Here is a 21,048-nt window from a genome sequence, read left to right as displayed (position 1 = left end):
CACGACTGGTGGGAAACAGTGGTTGCCAGGGGCAACGGTAAATACTCCCGCCAATGGCGAGGCTAAACGCCTGCTACATAGTTCAAGCCGGATTTGTAATCCAGGTGGGTCTTCTCGGAAGGTGTTTAAAAAGGAAGGAGGAAAATAAAGTACATAGTTCCTCATTTGTTCTTGCAGTCTGTAAATGTTTGTTGAGGGCTTATTAGGTGTGAGGTAAGGTTCTAGACACCGGGGATCCTGCGACTATCAGAGCTGTCGTGGTACCTTCTCTCCTGGAGATTAGATTCTAATGGGGATAGACAACTACTAAATAAGTGAATTAGGTAATTTCGGAGAGTGGAAAAAATAAATATAAAATAGGATGATGCGGTAGAGTGATGGGGTGGGGGTAGGGGAGTGTGGGAAAGATGGCTACTTTAGATGAGAATGGTCAGGGAGAACTTCTTGGATGAGGTCGTGTTTGAGCTGAACCACCCCCCTACCGCCCCCCCCACCCCCCAGGCAAAGAACTGGGGAGTTTTCCACGTCGAGAAAACATCCACTCCAACCAGCTTGGAATGTTGGAGGGACTGAAAGTAGAAATGATCTTAACTATCAAGTAGGTTTTAAATTACAAGGAGATGAGAATCCATCTTGCTCTTAAAAGAATCTGTAAAAAGATAGAGAGATGGAACTTTTCCTGTTGTCTTCAGATGTAGGTCCTGCAGTTTAAGTTTGATTATGCTTTAAAAAAATGATTAAGCCATCCAGTAAAGACCACTAGGAACACACCTGTAGTCCAGAGTTAGCTTTATTTACTCGCTACAGCAAGGGACACTGCACTGCAAAGGAACCTGTACCATCTCAAAAATCAAAAGAGTGGGTGAAGTAAAATTCTTGATAAAATTTAAATGAAGCAGTGTTTTGATGGGCTCAAAGCAAAGCAGTGCTGTGTGTAAAAGTGTTAACATCAAGCCTAGGCCTCAGCTGAGAAACAGACCCAGGGTCCTCTTTCCTTTGAAATCTCAAATTCAGGATAAATGTGGACTGTTGGGTGTGAAAACTCCTTATCTAAAGCTTTGCACCTAGATTGAAAATCCTGTGTCAGAATGAACCATATATATAGCTCAGATCTGTCGGGGAGAATGGGATTTTCCATGTACACCAGTAAAATTTCCAACAGCAAAGTGTGTCCAACAATGTATTATTTTAGAGAACATTTCTCAGCGCAACATCCCTGATGTTTATTATCAAAAAACAGTTTTTACAGAATAAAAGGACGCTAAATATTCCACAGTCTGATAACATGTAACATTTGGGGACCTAATGGATATCAAGCGTAGTGAATATGTGAAGAAACTCCTCATTCATACAAAGCTGGTGGGAATATGAAGTAGTAAAACCTTACATGGCAATTTTGATATACAACAAAAGCTAGAGCGTTGTATAAATAACATAATATTTGAAGATATTGCCTGAGATTCATTCTCTGCATCTCCCTATCTTCTCATACCCACTACCCATTGTATCCAAGGTACAATAAGAGAAAATGTGTTATCTAGCTTAGGTGGAAAGCTAAGGAAGTTTTCTCTGATGAAATCATTATTACAGATGAAAAAAAATCCACCAAGAACAAAACAACACACACTCCATTTTACAGTATTTATTTCTAGGTTGTGCTCTAGAATTCAGAGAGTGCATGCTCTGGAATTCAACTTCAGGCTTTAGAAACACTAAAGTTAAAGTTGTGGCTTTACCACTTATTAGCAATATCATGTAAAAATGACAATCTCACTGTGCCTCAGTTTCTTCATCTGTAAAATGGGAGGGGGAGAATAATAGTACTGCATTCACAGGATTGTTATGAAGATTCAAATGAGATAAATTCATGTCTAGGCCTTAAAGGAACATCAACATTATTACTATTCTCTTTTTGCTTCTCTTTTCGAAATGTTTTACAATGAAAGCATATCACTTTTAGAAATAGAAATCTCCATTTTCAAAACCCTATCCCCTCCCACCATGTGATTCTGATCCAAATTATCTGCAGACCATCCTTTGAGAACCATCAGACTAGATGGACATTCAGGATTTTTCTCTCTATAAAATCATAATATATTGTGATAAACTATTCTGGGCAATAAAAAGGTGGTGTATTCTTAGCTATATTAAATATTGGACTTCCCCAATGCTCCCAAACAGCTTGCTCTAGAATTTAATTGCTTAGCTTGTAAGGAAGTCTCTGTGTTACTGTCATTAACACAAGTCATCATTTAAAAACTTGCAGGTAATGATTAGGCTAAGTTCTAGGAAAAATTGTGGAAGTGTGGGGGAAATAGGCGCTCTCATGAATTATTGATGAGACTATACGTTGGTACAGCCTCTCTGGCAAGCAATTTGGCAATACTGAAACGCATTTCTAGGAATTTAAGCTTTAGATTGACTCCCAACTTTTTTTTAAGTGCACAAGGAGAATCATTGCCACACTTTTTGAAATAGCACGAGTTGCAAATAGCTGATTAACCATCAATAAGAAACTGATTGAACTATGGTTTATCCATATGGTCAAGTACTATCAACCTTTATTGGAAAACAATAACTTCTACACCCCAAAATGGAGTGGTCTCTAATAACATAGCAATAGGGACACAAGAGTTATAGTACAATGTGCACACTATGCCATTACATAGTTGTATTGTACAGAAGGCATACACACAAATATACACACAGTATTTGCTTGGAACAACGGTTACCTCTGGGAAGGGAAACTCAAAAGGCTGGGAGACAGGAGTAGGAGGGAAATATTTTATTGCATATTCTTTTATACCTTTTAAATTTTGTCCCAACTTAATTTTCAAAATACATAGAAAGGAGGCTTGTTCAGAAAGGTACATGTTCAATGTCAAAAACTTTAGAAGGATTGAGGTAGAAAAGATGACCTTAACTACGTCTTTCCTGCTGTATTGAAGTATATTTCCAATTGTTTCTCTTAAAAAAAAAAAAAGGACTTTAAAAAATACTGGAGGGAGGCCAACAATTAAGAGCACAATATTGCCTAGCTCTGAAGCTTGGCACTGCTGAGTGATGCTGACAGACAGGGGGCTGATGACTCAAATATCTTCTGTCACAACAGTCACACAAGAACACCATCCTAATGGATGCTTGCCACATAAGTGGCATCTTTAAGAAATTCAAAGCACATTGCAGAGATGTAATTATTCCTTACATTAACGAGGAGCCAATTTCATTAGCCCCATCTTGCAGGTGAAGCTATGGCAAGAATAATAATTTATCTCTGTCACGCCTGGCAGAACCAGTCCTATATTTTTAGTCATAAGTCTGGGAAGTTTTAATGATTTTGGCACACTGGGTTGGGGGAAAAGGCAGTTACCAAACACCCTATAAAGCATTTCGCATTTGTTATTTTAATGAGCGTGTGTGTGTGTGTGTGTGTGTGTGTGTGTGTGTACTAGTCAGCCTTCTATATACCATAAAGGAATGAATCTGGGTATCAGTTCTGTGGCTGTCCTTTGCTGATTGTGTGACCTTCACTGATTGTGTATGACCATGGGCAAGTCCCTAATAATAATAATAAAATCATTTGCCGCTACATGGAGGTCGTTTATTGTTTGTCTGTTTGAATTGAGAGCCTGCCGTTTACCAAGCTTCAGGCTTGAAGTTTCCATGCATCGTCTCCCTTCACGGGCACACTAACCCCCACAGGTAGGTACAGAATCATTATTATTGTTACAGACACTGAGGAACAGACATCAGCTAACTCATCCAAGGTCACATAACTGTAAGTGGGGATTCCAATCCAGGTCTATCTGGCCTGAGTCCAACTTTGACAGTGACAAATGTAAAAGCTCTTTATAAACTCCAAAACATCTCATACGTACTAGTTTTACTCTAGTAACTAACACAAAGGACCAGCATGTGGGAGTTACTCAATGTTTCGTAGACGAGTAAACCAGGCTGGCTGGACCAGAGTTTATGCAGGAAGTATTCGGGAAAAAATAATCCCTTTCATATTCATAATTATCATTCTAATGACTAAATAATATTCTATTCGTGGTCTAGCATAATCCTTTGACCGTTGTCCTATTTCTGACGCCTGTTTTACAATACTAAATACAGCTTGAACATCTTCATGTATATGTTTTTTGTATACTGATAGCTAGCTTCTTTTTCTTTTTACTAATAATGTGTTGAGTACTAATAATTTGACACTTTATGGGTATGGTCTTAATAAGTCTTCACAAGAACACTTCAACCCAGGGAGCCTGGGTGGCACGGTTGTTTAAGCATCTGACCCTTGGTTTCAGCTCAGGTCATGATCTCAGGGTCATGGGATCAAACCCTGCGTCAGGCTGTCCACTCAGCATGGAGTCTGCTCGAGATTCTCTTTCTCTCCCATTCCTTCTGCCCGTCCCGCTCTTGCCGTCTCTCTCTCTCTCTAAAATAAATAAGTAAAATCTTAAAAAAAAAAAAAAAAAAGAACACTTCAACCCTTCGAGGTACTTTTATTTTTATTTATAACTGAAGAAACAGCCTCAGAAAAGTGAAGTAACTTGCCACTTGCTAGCAAGTACAAAGACTTAACACCAGGTCCATCTAGAGCCCAAGGTGGTACACTTTAATTCAGCCATCTAACAGAGTGCTCTAGCCTGCGTGGTTTACAAACAACAGAAATTTATTCTTCACAGTTCTGGAGGCTGGCAGTTCAAAATCAGGGCACCAGCATGGTCAGGTTCTGGTGAGGGTCCTCTACTCCGCACACAGTAGAAAGGACAAGAGAACTCTTTCAGTCTCTCTTATTAGAGCATTAACTTCATTCATTAGGGTAGAGCCTCCCCAAATCCCCTCATCCTGATACCATTACATTGGGCATTAGGATTTCAACATTGTGGGGAGAATTTGGGGAGACACAATCAGCTCACAGCAACGTGTTAGGTACGGTGATATGGCAAACAAAGGCAAAAGAAAAAAACTAAATTTCCTTACAACTTACAGCCCATTGATAAGTCCTTGACAAGCAGACTGACCTTCCTCTAGGAACTCAGCTGCCTCGATGTCAATACTTTGCTGAGGGCAAAAGGCAGCCTTAGCTTAACATTAGCCCAACCTCCAGGATCCTTTAACATATAAAAATTCCTCTGGGAATTTCCTTTATCTCTGCCCCCCAAGATATGTGTTAGCAATCATCCTTCAAGCATATGGCCTGCTGATATACATCTCAAGGGTCTCATGACTAAGGTTTTACTAGACGGTAGTAAATGACCTTTTCCTAACAACAGCTAACCCCTCCAGGTCCTGGAAACCTTGCTTCCAGATTCCTTAGAAACTTACACTATCCCTAACCTCCTGCCAACTTGAAAGTATATAATCAGTCATTCCTTACAACCCCAATGCAGCATTTTCTGCCCACGGGTCCTGTCCTGTGCTTTAATAAAACCATCCTTTTTGCATCAAAGGCACCTCAAGAATTCTTTCTTAACTGTTCACTTCAAACCCCAAAATTTCCACATCACCAGGTACTCTTCCAGGCATTATGGATACAGTAGTGAACCACACTGATGAATATCTCTGCCCTCTGAGAGCTTACATTCTAGAGGAGGCAGGAAGACAATTGAAAAGGGTGAAGGTAAGAGGTATACTGGATGAACTCTTGATAAGTACCAGGGGAAAAAATGGAGCAAAGTAAGATTTGGGTTGGTCCGGGAAGGCCTCACTTTGATCTCAAGGGATACTTGAGTAAAGATCTCAAGGAGGTAAGGAGCAAGAAATGGGGATACGCGGGGAAGAGCCATTCAGGTAGTGGGACTGGCAAAGGCCCCGAGGGGAAGCGTGCCTGGCTGGCAGGGAGGCCTCACAGCATGAAGGTCAACATGGTTGAGTGGAGAAAGTCGGGGAGAAGGGTCAGAGAGAGTAGGGAAGGGGAGGTACTTAGAATCATGTAGGACGTTATAGGTTATTGAAAGGACCTTGCATTTTATTCTGATTTTTTTTAAGATTTTATTTTTAAGTAATCTCTACACCCAACGTGGGGCTCAAACTCACAACCCCGAGATCAAGAATCACATGCTCTACCAACTGAGTCAGCCAGGCACCCCCTTATTCTGCTCTTGACAGAACTCTACCACACTGCCTCTCAATGATTCTATTGAACAGATTTCCAGGAGTGGGGTTCTGAGATGAAAGGATGTGAGCATCTTTACGACTGTTACTCCCAGAGACCTCGTGATTGTGAAGCTTATCAAATTTGGGCCACAGGGGCCTTCACTTATATGGGCTCTTCCAAGGCTCTTGTCTAACTTTCTATTCATAATTTTATATCCTTTTTTTTAAAGAGCTCCGCCTCCCCCAGACTGTATAAGCTTCAGGCCCAACAAAACCTAGGTCTGTCCACTGATTTCATATAGACACATTGCTTTTCACAAAGGCCTGAAATTGGATCGAAATCCAGTCGTTAGCCAACTGTTAAGGATTGATGAGATATGTTGGTGCGGTGTCCTGGGGGTTTCATCCTTTCTAGAGCCCCTCTGCATAGAGCCCTCCCACAGTTGAAAGCCCTTGAATCTCCTTCCAGTTCAGAGCAATCTGCATTGAGTGGACGGACAAGTCCCCATCACCTCCTGCTAAGCACCCAGTCAAGTTTCTATTTCCATGTAGGGATCGAATCTGGCTTTCAGTCCATCCACAGACCAGATGATCACCGCTCCTCACCATCCACTGGTAAACCGTGAACAGTTTTAGAACACCAGCAAAGCAGAGGCTTGTGAACTTATCTAGAATTTTCCACTCAGATAACCTAGAATAAACTTTGTTTTCTTTGTGTTTAAGTTTGTGCATTGTTCCTGATTTTGAATTAAAAATAAGGACAGGTACCTTCATTTTTTTGATTTAGGGTCAGCTTTGAAATGTCAGTCCAGCCCTACCTGCCCTCCCTCCTACTCCAGCCAAAGCCCTCCCTCCGCTTCCCTTTTCTTTCCATCTGAAAACATTCCAGATGCCTCAAGGGAATGGCCTGCCAGAATCTTATGACTATATATAGTTTTACAGCATCAATGAATTATGTTCCACATACACTAACAAGTATTGATTGCTTCCACCAAAGAGCTTGAAGAAGTTCTCAGGTTGTGACTTCTAGCTGTGAGTTCCACAGGGATAAGAACTTTGTTCACTTCTGTATCCCCAGTGCCTACAACTGTGCCTAATACATAGTAGGTGTTCAGGAAAGACTTGTTGAAGGGATGAATTATTCATTTTAGAAATTGTCTCTGACCCCCTCCCCCACTTCCCATCAGTATCCCCTGGCCTAGGTTTATGCTTCTCCCACTTCCTCTATATCCCAGCTCCCAGTGTGCCCTCTGCATTCTCACACAGGAGCCTAAATCAGCTCCTGTCACTCCCTTGCTCAAAGCTCCATCGAATTTTATTCAAAGTGTGATGAAAAGTTCTTACCATGACCTTCAAGGTCCTAGATGATCTGAATCCTGGCTACTTCGGTGACTCATTCCTCCCACTTTCCGCCTTGTTACAGCGTCTCAGCCTCATTGAGTTCCCTGCACTGGAAAAGCCAAGACAGCACACAAATTTGCTAGACCCTGAACTGGAAACATGCTTCCCCCAGAGGAGTGGTGCTCAACCCTATCGGACCAAATGCCCTCTTTTAAAACAAATATTTGCTCCCAAAATGAAAACCATAGATCATGAATTATAGTTTCAATAAAATCACTGTAATGCCTAATTGTCATACAAATGATAATTAAAGGAAATTAATTTATACTATAATATGCATTTTAATATATAAACGCTCAGGCACAACTACATGAGCAGATGTAATGCAATCGTCTGGTGCTTGCAGTGAGACTTAGTAATGTGAGCAAAGAGCTACAAATGCAGACAGATACCCACGTGTTGTATTTGTAACTCAAACACCACCATAGTCCAGCATTGGTTACGTGATTATGCATAATGGTGAACAACTGCTGGGAAAGTTCTGAATAAAGAAAGGACATCAAAATTCGTATGTAATAAAATAATAGACTGAACAGATTGAACTATGTAAAAATATGCATGACAAAAAAGTCACCAAGTCAAAAGCTAAATGACAAAGTGGGAGAAAATATTTTCAAGATTTATTACAGATAAAAGACTAATATCCCCAAATATATGAAGAACTTGTTTCAAAAAAAAAAAATGAGGGTGAAGTGCCTGGCTGGCTCAGCTGGTAAGGCATGAGACTCTTGATTTTGGGGTCGTGAGGTCAAGCCCCAAGTTGGGTATAAAGATTACTTAAAAATAAAATCTTTTTAAAAAATGAGAGGAAAACAGACCAAAAATCCAATAGAAAAATGGACAAAATGCACAGATAATTCCCCCAAAAATAGATTACCCTGAAGCATTTTAAAAGATATTCAACTTTTCCCATAATAAGAGAAATGCAACTTAAAACCATACTGAGATGCTATTTGTCACCCAGCAGATCATCAAAAAAATAGTATAATCCCTCAAGAATAGAAACAACATATACATTTACCCTTTAACCTAACAATGGCAATTTTAGTAACTTATCCTGAACATAAACTTGGAAGAGTACCAAAAAAATTGCACAAAAGTCAGATACAAGGTTATTTATTGTGTTATTGTAACTGCAACATATTGGAAAGGACCCAAGTGCTCATACATCGAAGATAGGTTGCAGACTATGGTACATTCACACATTAGAATAATTTGAAAGAATAAGGAAAATCTCAATGAATGCATATGGAGTGATCTCCAGGATACCTTAGTAAGTAAAAAAAATAGAAGCTCCAAATAGTTTATATATAATATGCCATTTTTTATGTAAGAGAGAGGAAATAATACACACATATACATTAGAAACAGTAAGTATATACATCTTTTGATTTTTTTTTTAAAGATTTTATTTATTTATGTGACAGAGAGACAGCCAGCGAGAGAGGGAACACAGCAGCGGGAGTGGGAGAGGAAGAAGCAGGCTCATAGCGGAAGAGCCTGATGTGGGACTCGATCCCGGATCACCAGGATCACGCCCTGAGCCGAAGGCAGACGCTTTAACGACTGCGCTACCCAGGCGCCCCAGTAAGTATATACATCTTAAATTTACACAATGGTATATGTCAAATATATTTAAATTTTAAAAATGAAACAAAGCAAAAAAAGAACAAGTACAATCTTGTCTCAATGAGTCCAGTAGCTGCATTTCAGGACAATTGAGAGTATATTAAATCCCTGTAAATATTCTTTATGTTTCCATGTAAAACAGAATCAGGTTCTAGTTCCTATATTACAAACAGGGTTTTCACTTACAGGAATATGTTGGAAATGCTCAAAAGGATGCAGAACCATTTTATACATTGTAGGATGTCTGCCTAACATCCCTGACCCCTTTCCTAAATTCCTGTTGTACCCTTAGTCATTGTGATAACCCCAAACAATCATGTTAGAAGCTGAAATGTGTTCCCCAAATAAATATACTAAAATCCTAAACCTTGGTACCTGTGAATGTGATGTTATCTGAAAATAGAATTTGCAGATTTACTATGTCTAAATGAGGTCATACCTGATGAGGGTGAGCCAGTCCGTTGGATTAGCAATGACTTGATATACTTATAAAAAGAGAAAATGTAGGGAGAGAAGGCCATGAGAAGACAAGGGCAGAGATTGGAGTGGCACATCTGTAAGCCGAGGATTGCCCACCAGGACCAGGAGCTAGGAGAGAAGCATGGACCAGACTCTCCCTCAAAGCCTCTGGAAAGAACCAATCCTGCCAATACTTTGCTTTCAGACTTCTAGACCCTGGAACTGTGAGGGAATAAATTTCACTCTTTTAAGCCACCCAGTTTGCAATACTTCATTACAGCAACCCTGGGAAGCCAATAGCAATGTCTTACACTGTGCAACGAGGACACTGTTGAAAACCTGTCTTTGTGTCTCCTTCCTGGGTGGTGCCCAGTTCTCTGCTCACATAATACCTGCCAGCTATGCCCTTCTTGGACACCTTAACCCAGGTATCAGCCCACTCCTCCTGCTCATCCCTTTACTCTACTTAAATGTGTCTTCACTTTTGGGGCGTCTGGGTGGCTCAGTCAGTTGAGCATCTGCCTTTGGCTCAGGTCATGATCCCGGGGTCCTGGGATCGAGCCTGGGATCAAGCCTGGGATCGAGCCTGGGATGAGCCTGGGATGAGCCTGGAATCGAGTCTGGGATTGAGCCCGGGATGAGCCTGGGATGAGCCTGGGATCGAGCCTTATGTCGGGCTCCCTGTTCAACGGGGAGTCTGCTTCTCCCTCTCCGTCTCCCCCATGTTTTCTCTCTCTCTCTAATAAATAAATAAAATCTTTAAAAAAATTCTTCACTTTTCATTGCCTGACATGATATAATTTATTTATTTTCTCAGTTGTCTGTCTTCCCAACCAGAATGTAAATTCCAGGCAAGGGCAATTTTGTCTTGTTCACTGCCATTCCTCAGCACCCAGAACAGCCCTTGCCCACGTAGGAACTCCACTGATATTTACTGAACAACAAATGAGGATCTCCTTTGCAGAGAGAGGGCAAATGTAGTCTTAGTACAATGAGGAATGGAACAGAATGGCTTACCTGAGAAAGCAAAGAGAGATGAGGCACCTGAGAGCTGGAAGACTTGGAGGAAAAGTAATTCAAGATGTTTCAGGGAAAGTTGGATGTGCAAGCTCCTTCAGTCACAGGACGTGTCTGCTGCCGCCGCAGATATAATGTGCAAACATGCATATGCTTGACTGGCAAGGCACTGGAGCCAAATAAGCTACATCTGTCTCGTTTGTCTGAAGCCAATCCAAGTAGACTGAACATGCACTTACAGAGCTCCGAACGCGTTTTATATCTTGTACGTGCTGTCAAAGGCAGTAGGAAAAAATGTGTTGGCAAGAGAGAGTACACGCTCACCAGCCAAATTTGTGTGTGTGTGTTAGGTTGCACACAGGGTTTCACAGCCCCAGCACTGTTGACGCTTTGGGTCCAACAGTTGTTTGTTGGTGAGGGGTTTCCCCGTGCATGGTAGGATGATAAGCGGCACCCTTAGCACCACGTGACGGTAGCACCCGCCTTCTCAGTTATGACAGTCAAAAATGTCTGCAGACATGGCCAAATGTCCTCCGGGGTCTGGGGGCAGTCACTCTTGGTTAAGAATCACTGAGTTACATATGATGTTTGTCCACTCCTCCTCCTCCTTCTTTTTTTTTTTTTTAATGATTTTTTATTATATTATGTTAGTCACCATACAGTACATCCCCGGTTTCCGATGTAAGGCTCGATGATTCATTAGTTGTGTATAACACCCAGTGCACCATGCAATACGTGCCCTCCTTACTACCCATCACCGGTCTATCCCATTCCCCCACCCCCCTCCCCTCTGAGGCCCTCAGTTTGTTTCTCATAGTCCATAGTCTCTTATGTTTCATTCCCCCTTCTGATTACCCCCCCTTTCTTTATCCCTTTCTTCCCCTACCGATCATCCTAGTTCTTATGTTCCATAGATGAGAGAAATCGTATGATAGTTGTCTTTCTCTGCTTGACTTATTTCACTTAGCATTATCTCCTCCAGTGCCATCCATGTTGCAGCAAATGTTGAGAATCCGTTCTTTCTGATAGCTGAGTAATATTCCATTGTATATATGGACCACAACTTCTTAATCCAGTCATCTGTTGAAGGGCATCTCGGCTCCTTCCACGATTTAGCTATTGTGTACAATGCTGCTATGAACAGTCACTCCTCCTCCTTCTTTTGCAGCTCCCCTTACCTCCCCAAGATACACACACACACACACACACACACGCGCACGTGCACGTGCACACACACACACACACACACACACACAGAGTAGGACAACCCTCCCAACCTCCTTCAAAGGATGACTTATTCCTATATGTACTCCCACTGAATGTGCCTCTGGGATTTCCTGATGTCATCTGTGGTCAACCATCACATTAGGAATCTCTAACAAAACACACCTCTTGGGATCATGCAGGTGTGTAGTTCCCTCCCACATCGAGGCTAGACCAGCCCATGTGACTTGTTTCGGCCAATGGGACATTAGCAGCCACGATGATGCAAACAGAGGCTGGTTAAACCCTTATACATGCAGGCTTGTCCTACTGGAGCATTCCTGTCTTAGAACCCAGTGCCACGTAAAGACACTCCAGCTAGACTGCCAAATGACGAGAGGCCCCGTGGGCAGAGGCACTGGTAGATGAGAAGCCATCTTGGATGTTTCAGCCCCAGTGAGCTTCAGCTGAATGCAGCCATGAGTGACCATGGCTATAACCCGTGGAGCAGCTCAAAGAACTGTGGAATTTAGGAACTCATTTTTGTTTTAAGCCGATACATTCTGAGGTGATTTTTTACACAGCAATAGGTAACTGAAACATCTGATGATTTGAAAAAAAAATAATTTCTTAATTATTGTATCCTGTTTTACAATTATCAACACTCTTGAGGTTATTCGTGTCCACTGTATCTGTCTAGGGAACATACTATGTAACAGTGTACTATTGCTCACCTCTTCCCAATGACATCACATTGCTAGCTTGAAATTGCTCTTGAGCAGTAGGAGTATTTACATGCTACAAACCAGGGCTGTTTTTTTTTTTTTTTTTTTTTTTTTGGTCCAGAGAGTCTGTTGTTAAATTTATCAGCACATCGCTGATACTCTCCTTAGAAAGGCTTCAATAATAGAAACAATACGATATGTAGGAGTTCGTGGTGTGTTAAGGGGGAATAAATGGGATCATCCTGCAAATGATGAATTCCCTTCACAGTTTAGCAGAATATGCTTTGAGAAAACAGATGAAAGCAGCACCAGAGACTTCCTGGGTGTACAAGTGTTTATCGGATTATCGTTTCTTGTATATCTGTAGTGCTAAGTAATGGTCATGGAGCCCTCCAAGGAATTGCTGTGTGCTATACAGCCAGTGAGAAAAGCATAATGTGACTGCCCATTTCTTGTCTGTGAATAATAATCAGCAAATTCTGTAGCATTCCGGATGGTTTAATAAAAAAAGATAACAAACAATAATAACAGCAATAATAGCAGCTAGCATTCACTGAGGACTTCTGTGTGCCAGTGCTGTTCTAAACTCTTCACAATTCTATGCCCTTGCTCCTATTTTAATCCCGATTTTCCAGATGAAGAAATCAAGGCCCAGAGAAGTTAAATATTATGCCCAAGTTTAGAGTACTAGTAAGCTATGGAGCCAATGCATTCAGGCAACACACTTTTGGAGAGAACAGGATGGAATATGTGAAATTACGACTCCGTGTTCACAGTACTCATGAGTTAGAGGTTTTAATTGTATGCAAAATTCAAATTATTCAGTCCTATGGGAAATAGTCCCAGCATTCTCTGACTCCACGGCCTTCTGCCTGGGGAGGCCTTTGCATAGGCCAGTGTGGGCAGAGAAACGCCCTTCTAAGGTCTATAGATGAAAGAGGCAGTCCCACTGTGCATATCCTATCTTATCTTTCCCTTTCCTCACGCAGAAAGTTGTTTGCAATATTTTTCAAAGACATCAATATAATGAAAACAAAAATACTTGGGTAAAAGGGAAAAGGGAGGGATGAACAGATAGAACTCAGAGGATTTTTAGGGCAATGAAAATACTCTGTATGGTATTATAATGTCCAAACCCATAGAATGTACAACACCAAGAGAGAACCATAATATAAACCATGGGCTCTGGGAAATTATGATGTGTCCACGTAGGTTCATCAGCTGTAACAGAGGTGTCCCTCTGGTGGGGACGTGGATAATGGGGGAGAATGTGCATCTGTGGGGGCAGGAGGTATATGGGAAAATCTATTTACCTTTCTCTTAATTTCTCTGTGAACTTAAATCCGCTCTAAGAAAAATTCTTTTTAAAAAATTACTTGGGGGGAGCCTGGGTGGCTCAGTCGGTTAGGCGTCTGCCTTCAGCTCAGGTCATGACTCTAGGGTCCTGGGATCCAGCCCTGAGTCGGACTCCCCGCTCAGCAGAGTCTGCTTCTCCCTCTCCCTCTGCCCCTTCCCCCACGCCCCCCTCATGCTCTCTCTCTCTCAAATTAAATAAAATCTTTTAAAAAATTATTTGGGAAAGATGGTTTTTACTGTTGGGTAAGGCCACATAAAAATCAGAAGAGACTGAAGAGCCTGGTCTGTTACATGCAGATTTCTTGCTGGTCATCCTCACTGGGCTCTCACACACTGCCCAGAGTGGGCACTGGAGAAAGGAGGCCACACTGCCCTAGAATCCTTAATGCACAATAAACACTTTGCTCAGTTCGCCTTCCTCCCTTACAGCAATTAGAGATATTTTACTCACGGTTTACTGGCATCCTGTCACATGTGATTGATAGTCTGCCCTCTGAGCCCACAAATATTAGGAGCCTGTGAATCAAGGCTAGTTATTCAGTCCTGTGGGACATATTCCCCACACTCTCTGACTCCACGATCCTCTGCCCAGGGAGGCCTTTGGCACAGGCCACCACCGGCAGAGTGTAATTTAAAGGTTTAAGCTTCCAACAGAACCTTTCTATGCTGCCTTTGACTACTGCCTACAATAGCACACTTAGCTATTAATATCTCTGGCATAAAGTTTGCATATAATTTTTTAAAACCCAGCTGCCAACAATAGAGGGATGATAAAATTATGCCCCATCCGTAAGATGGGATATGATGCATTGTGGCTAAGACAGAGGTGGCTACAGGCTGTCTTTCTTAGGACAGTTGTGGACATGATGGGGGCCAAGATTTCCACACCCTCCTCCTCTCGTGCCCATGTGGAAGGGTGTAAAGACTGGACACTTGCAGCCACGGCCCGTTCCATCACAGAATAGGGAGCTTCGCTCTCTGGTCTCCTCCTTCCTTTAGCCTGCGGGAGGCCTTTTAGAAACTGCAGTCTAGGTCAGCAGTTTCTCATTGTACTCAGGGATGATCTTGCCGCCTGTCAAATTCAACATCACATTTCCCCTTCTGCTTTGATACTGTATCATTCCAGCTGTAGTTGCCAAATCCTTTTGATTACACAGGAAACACTGCCCTTGGTTGCTTTCATGTATGTTTTATGAGAACACCTAGACATGCATATTTATTTAAGCAACTTGGAGCCTGTCTCTGTGATTTTCTTTTTCTCTTCTGAGTCATGTGAAGAGGGTGGGGGAGGGGCGCTGTGTCAGAGTTCACCTGTAATGGCTCTTGCCTTATCCCCACCCCCACCCCCACCCCTTCCCTACCATGCCAAACAGCTGAGTCGTCTAGGAAGTGGAAAACATGGCCTGGGTTTGCATCAGTTAGCAGCATGACACACATTTCTGTTTCACTGATGAAACACAACTCTTCCTTTGCAATGTCAGCTTTCCTACACAGTACACCAATGTACCCTTACCATCTAACTGTTGCCTGCTTGGATGCCTTTCACGGTGACTGCCTTGATCGACCCTTCCTCACTTCTGTCTCAAGTGGAACAACAGCTCCCACCCTCCTTCTGCTTCAACTCTTAAGTTGTCTTTCTCCTACAGTCACAGGGATGCATCTAGAAACCACAAGTTTCCCTAGAACCTTTCAGAATAAGATCCAAACTCCTTAGAAGGGCAATCTGGGTCTTTTATATTCTGACTTTGACATGTGTCTCACTCTTCCTCCATTCACCCACAGAAAAATAATAATTGTTCTTGTTATTATTATTGAGGGTTTTCTAGGCGCTGAGTACTTGACATGCATAAGACTTCCTCTTGCGTCCTGTGCTTTAATTACACTAAGCATTTCTACTTTCTAGAAGGGTCCATGTTGTTTCACAAATGCCCCTGACTTTCTGCAGATGCTGTTTCCTTCCCTAACGTCTCTGCTTTGTAACCCCTATTCATCTTTCCAGACTCAGCTCATGTATCACCCTCCTGAAGCCTTCTCTGATTCTTTTTTCTTCCAGTTACATCTATTTTAGAAATAGAAAGCAATGTTTTAGCTCAGATGACCAGGGTATAGGAAGGACAGGAGTCCAGGCAAGCTTCTGGGATAATTAGAACAAGAGACATAATGCTGCCAGAACAGAATGTTCTTTGACTATCTCTCTCTTTTTTCTTTCCTCCTGAGTTTCAGCTACCCTCTCTCAGACTGGCTATCAGCACAGAGTTGGAGCTGCGGCCTTCGGCAGCTCCCAGCCTTTGCTATCAGAGAGAGACTGAGACTTGGGGCACTGGGTCTCAACTTTAAAAATCCCCCAAAAGGGGGTCTGATTGGCTCAGCTGAGTCAGACCCCACCCCTGAGCCAATCATTTGACCAGTGAGATGTGGGCTAGAAGCATTTCCCAGAAGTGTGTGTAACAATGCTTTTGGGGAGGGAGGTGGCATTGAGGTGGTGGGGGGCAAGGGTAGCGACAGTGCTGGATAGGAAAAATTATCCATGTCTACCGTCTAACCAGACCCTCCCCCAGCCCCACTTCCTCAGTGCTTTATTTTTTTTTTAAGTGCTCTCAATGTCTTTGTTTACCAACACTCCTTTTAATGTGCAAATAAACCCTTTTTCCAAGGAGATAAAACAGAATCTTGTTATAAAAGTTCCCAGAGATTTTTAACCCAGACTAGCAATAAATATTTTCTGGTCCAGGCAATACATCTTTTGGAAGAATTCAGAGCCATACTAATCTGGTGTAGGAAAGGCAGAGTGAGATAGGTCTACATTTGTTTAATTTCATTATATTTGTTTGTTTGTTTGTTTGTTTGTTTGTTTATTTATTTATTTATTTAAGTAATCTCTACACCCAATGTGAGGCTCAAACTCACAACCCCACAATCAAGAATTGCATGCCGTTCCCACTGAGCCAGCCAGGCACCCCAACACTTGACTCTTGCCTCAACAGCTACATAACCCTAGACAAGTAAATAAGCACGCCAAACCTGGTTTCCTCATTTGTAAAATGGGGACAAAATGACTCTATTCATCAGGATGGCCTCCTTTATGCTGCAATAACACCCTGGCTGATCCCAGGTGCATGAGCAATAAATGCTTGTGGTTGAACGGCACAGAGTTTTAGTGGTTGGTTTTTCACAGCATTATTGCAGCTACAGATAACTAATTTAGTACGATTGCACTTCCCAGCCCCCTGTGTTTGGACGGAGCCATAGTTCTGGTAGTGAGTTGGGAGTAAAAGTTATGGTGACATTTCTGGGCTAGAGCATTTAATTGCTGGTATGAGACCCTTTTGAACTCTCTTCCCACCTGGACAGCAACCAAAAGCTTTTGAAAAGTTGGCTACTCCATCAGCCCGGTTCCCCTAGAGACTAAGACGAGCTACACATGCCGCTGAGTTGTTAAGCCCCTGAGTTTTGGAGTTGTTAGTGATTGCGGCATAACTTAGTCTAACCTAATTGAATGAGGTGAGAAGGGGTATTTGAAGAAATTTGCTAAAGGTTATTAATCGCTTTCTACTTGATGCTCTTTGAGAGATTGCAGTAAACATCTGAATTGTATTTTCAGTTGTCTTGGGTTACCATACTGGTTTGATTTGCTTGCTCACTCCCTGACTGGCTTAGGTTTGGGGATGTTAGGGAACTGGGTGCCAAGAAATAGCTGCCCTTTACTTTCTTTTTTTTTTTTTTTTTAAGATTTTTATTTATTTATTTGACAGAGACAGCCAGCGAGAGAGGGAACACAAGCAGGGGGAGTGGGAGAGGAAGAAGCAGGCTCATAACGGAGGAGCCTGATGTGGGACTCGATCCCAGAACGCTGGGATCACGCCCTGAGCTGAAGGCAGACGCTTAACCGCTGTGCCACCCAGGCGCCCCTGCCCTTTACTTTCTAAATATCTTGGGATTTTTCCCAAACAGAAAGGGTTTTCAGATGTTGAGCAATCCAAATGTCCACTAAATACCCTCTAGCTAAGCAGGCAAAGTGGAAGTGCTTCTTCTCTCTCCAGATTATAGATGATCGCTGCAAAAAAGAAGGCATCCTGCAGTGGTGGAAGTGGGATAAGAAAGAGGGCAAGGAGAAAGGACTTTGCAAAGCAACAGCCAAAAATCCGTTGGACACACATAACTGTCCATTCAGGAAAGGGCAATTAAAATCACCGTGAAGTACCACAACACTCCTAGTATGGCTGTCATCACAAAGACGCCTCATAGATATGGAACTACCCTACACTGTTGGTAGGGATGCAAAATGACATGACTACTCTGAAAACGTTTGACACTTCCTTAAAAAGTTAAGTCTATACCTACCATATATGGCCCGGCCATTCCACTTCTAAGAATTTACCCAACAGAACTGAAAACATATGTTTACACAAAGACTTGAATAGGAATGTTCCTAACAGCTGTCTTTGTAATATTCCAAAACTCGAAACAATTAAAATGTTCATCAAAGGTGAATGGATACATTAATTGTGGTCTATCAATATCATGGAATACCACTCAACAATAAGAACATATGAACTGTTGATATACCCAACAACATAGTTGATTCTCAAAATCATTATGAATGAAAGTAGCCAGGCCAAAAGAAAAAAAAAAAACAGTAAGTAGTTTAGGACCTAGTTATATAAATTTCTAGAAAATATTAACAAAGAGACAGAAAGGAGATTAATGGTTGCCTGAGGGCAAGATATGGTGGGGATAGAAAGAGATTGAATTCCAAACAGGCAGGAGGAAACTTTTAGGAGTGATGGATATGTTCATTATCTTGATTATGATGATAATTTCACAAGAGTATATTTATGTCAAATCATAAATAAATAGATGCAGTGTATTGAATATCAATTAACCTCAGGCTGAAAAATGTATTTATAGGATGCATCAGTTATTGACTGAGTAATGATTCAGGAAGGAACTAGCAAATGGTCTACCAACCTGGGTCACATGCATTGGGAAATTATAATAAGTAGAAGGCTGACAGCCGTTGGGGACACGTCTCTTCAGTTGCCAGCCTGACCTTTAGATCCAAGGATATTTCAATCCAAGGATAAGTGCAAAGTGGGCGTCCAGAAGGTCTATAATATGGAAACCTCTTTATCACATATGTGAAATTGAATAGGATGGTCACATGGGCTGTGAGAGCCCATACAAGTTGACCTGCAGGCAGGTTAAGCCAAAGTAGTTAAGGAAATCATTCAGCACGTTTGTCTCTGCCACTGATAAAACTGGTTGCTTGGTTACCTGCGTGGGATAGAAATGGGAGAAATAACCCGTGTTTCAAGTTAAGCGCCCATAAGCTGAACGCCCTAAGTTTCTGACTAAAAATGCAAACATTCACACACACAATTTATTATCATCTCAAATCCAATAAGTAAAAATGAAGAACGTGATTATCTCTTCTGCAATAGGTTATTAAAAGTTATGTGGTCTCTCAGAGCCACCCCTTGGTCACAATACAAAAAGTTTTAAAATCTGCATTGGTAAATTTTTATGAGAGTTTTGCTTTGTGTGGAGTTTTATCTTTTCAAATACCATAGCCTTATAGTTTTGTAAAAACTCATTTTTCTGTTGTAGAAAAACATGGAGACCAAGAATGAAAAGACTAAAAATCTAATCCTGGCTCTACTACTGACTCAATTCCTTGTCTGCAAAACAGGGATAAAAGAAGTACCTACCTGTAGTGGGTTGAACAGTGGGCCCCCAAAATATATAACCACAACCTAATTCCCAGAACTTGTGAATGTTACCTTGTTTAGAAAAATAGTCTTTGCAGGTGTAATTAAGAATCTTGGAATAAGGAGATCATCCTGGTTTACCCAGGTGGACCCTAAATCCAATGACAGGTGTTCTTAAAAGAAAAGCAAGAGAGATTTGAGACAGAGGTGGGAAAGAGAAGGCAATGTGAAGGTGGAGGCAGAGAATGGAGAGTTGGAAGGGAATGATGTGGTCCCAGGTAAGGAAGTCACCAGCTGAAAAAGGTAAGGAATGGAATCTTCCCTAGAGCCTCTGGAGGGAGCGGCTCTGCTAACACCTTGATTTCTGACCCTGGCCTCCAGAACTATGAGAAAATAACTTTCTTTTTTCTTTTCTTTTTTTTTTCTTCTTACCAATTTTGTGGTAATTTATTCCTGCAGCCTCAGGAAACCAATACACTACCTCACAGAGCACAAAAAATGAGAATAATAGTACTACCAACATTGCAGGTTTGCTATGAGGATTAAATGGATTAATATTCATAAAGCACTTAGAAGAACGCTTGATACCTGACAAGCACGAGAGAAGGGCTAAGTGAATTCTTACAAAAAGGAACTCTGATGTCAATGCAACTTGTTGTTGATGACATTGCTTTTCTGGTCCACGGCTGGTGGACTGGACATCATGATACTGGAGCCTCTTGTTAGATTACAATAGAAAAAGGAATCACGATGGTGAAGAGGACAAGAAAAATGGACTCTGTTGAGGTTCTTTTAAGCCCGAATGCTCTGTAAAAGAACCCTTCAATTCTCCTTGCATTTGGCTCCTTTTCTAACAGCTGTCTCTACAACCCCTTAATCCCTAAACGCAATGTAGGAAGGAACGCAGGGACCGCAGGAAAAAACCACTTTTATTGCGTCGGTGGGGAGCCTAAGACCCCGCGAGGCCCCAAGAGTGCAGAATTCTCAAGAGGATTGCCGACTCCCCCTGCCACCTGCAGAAAACTACGATTCCCAGAAGGCTTTGGGCCCCGGGATTGGGGGAGGACCTCTAAAAGGGGCGGGGTCTAAGAGAAGGTCGTTGGCCGGTTCCATTGTCCAGAGCTGCAGGGGTCGCCTGGGCGGAGTTGGGAGGAAAACGGCCTTCCTATTGGCTGTGAATAGAAAGGTCGGCGTCCAGCGCGCGGTTGGTCGGGTCGCGGGGATCCCTGACGCCGGGGCGGGAGCTCAAATCTCCCGGGTCCGGAGCTTAAATTTCCCGGGCGGGGAGCGCGGGGCCTGCTGGGAAGGCTCCGGGTCGGTTGTGCACCCGGCGGCGGCGGCGGCCGCGGGTGGGCTTCGCCATGCAGAGCACGGACCTGGGCAACAAGGAGAGCGGCAAGCTGTGGCACCGCAAGCCCTGCCCGGCCGCTCGGGACGGGTAAAGGCGGCGG

At 42.3% G+C, this 21,048-nt stretch overlaps 1 protein-coding gene and 1 long non-coding RNA gene across 8 annotated transcripts in view; one reads left to right on the top strand and one right to left on the bottom strand.

Annotated features, from left to right (window-relative positions):
• Window positions 1-1,166: 1,166 nt before the first annotated feature.
• On the bottom strand, window positions 1,167-10,860 carry LOC148109422 (uncharacterized). Of its 2 annotated transcripts, none has more exons than XR_015725713.1 (3): window positions 10,606-10,860; window positions 7,444-7,549; window positions 1,167-4,455 (listed from the first exon to the last, which is right to left on the bottom strand). It is a non-coding gene; the product is annotated as an uncharacterized LOC148109422 (long non-coding RNA). The 2 variants fall into 2 exon arrangements; XR_015725712.1 differs by having other exon boundaries at window positions 1,167-4,435.
• A 9,950-nt stretch (window positions 10,861-20,810) lies between these two features.
• TBC1D31 (TBC1 domain family member 31) overlaps window positions 20,811-21,048 on the top strand; it is a 67,457-nt gene continuing 67,219 nt past the window's right edge. For all 6 annotated transcript variants that reach the window (XM_045805715.2, XM_045805712.2, XM_045805711.2 and 3 more), the window contains exon 1: window positions 20,811-21,035. In XM_045805715.2, the coding sequence (XP_045661671.2) occupies window positions 20,959-21,035 (77 nt within the window). In that variant the 5' untranslated portion in view covers window positions 20,811-20,958. The remainder of the gene's footprint in view (window positions 21,036-21,048) is intronic.

The sequence above is a fragment of the Ursus americanus genome, chromosome 9 (assembly GCF_024610735.1).
Source record: "Ursus americanus isolate L20-20 chromosome 9, mUrsAme1.1.p, whole genome shotgun sequence".
In the NCBI taxonomy this organism is placed as follows: Eukaryota; Metazoa; Chordata; class Mammalia; order Carnivora; family Ursidae; genus Ursus; species Ursus americanus.
The sequence above is the reverse complement of the archived record's forward strand: the minus strand, read 5'-3'. Positions and strand labels throughout refer to the sequence as shown.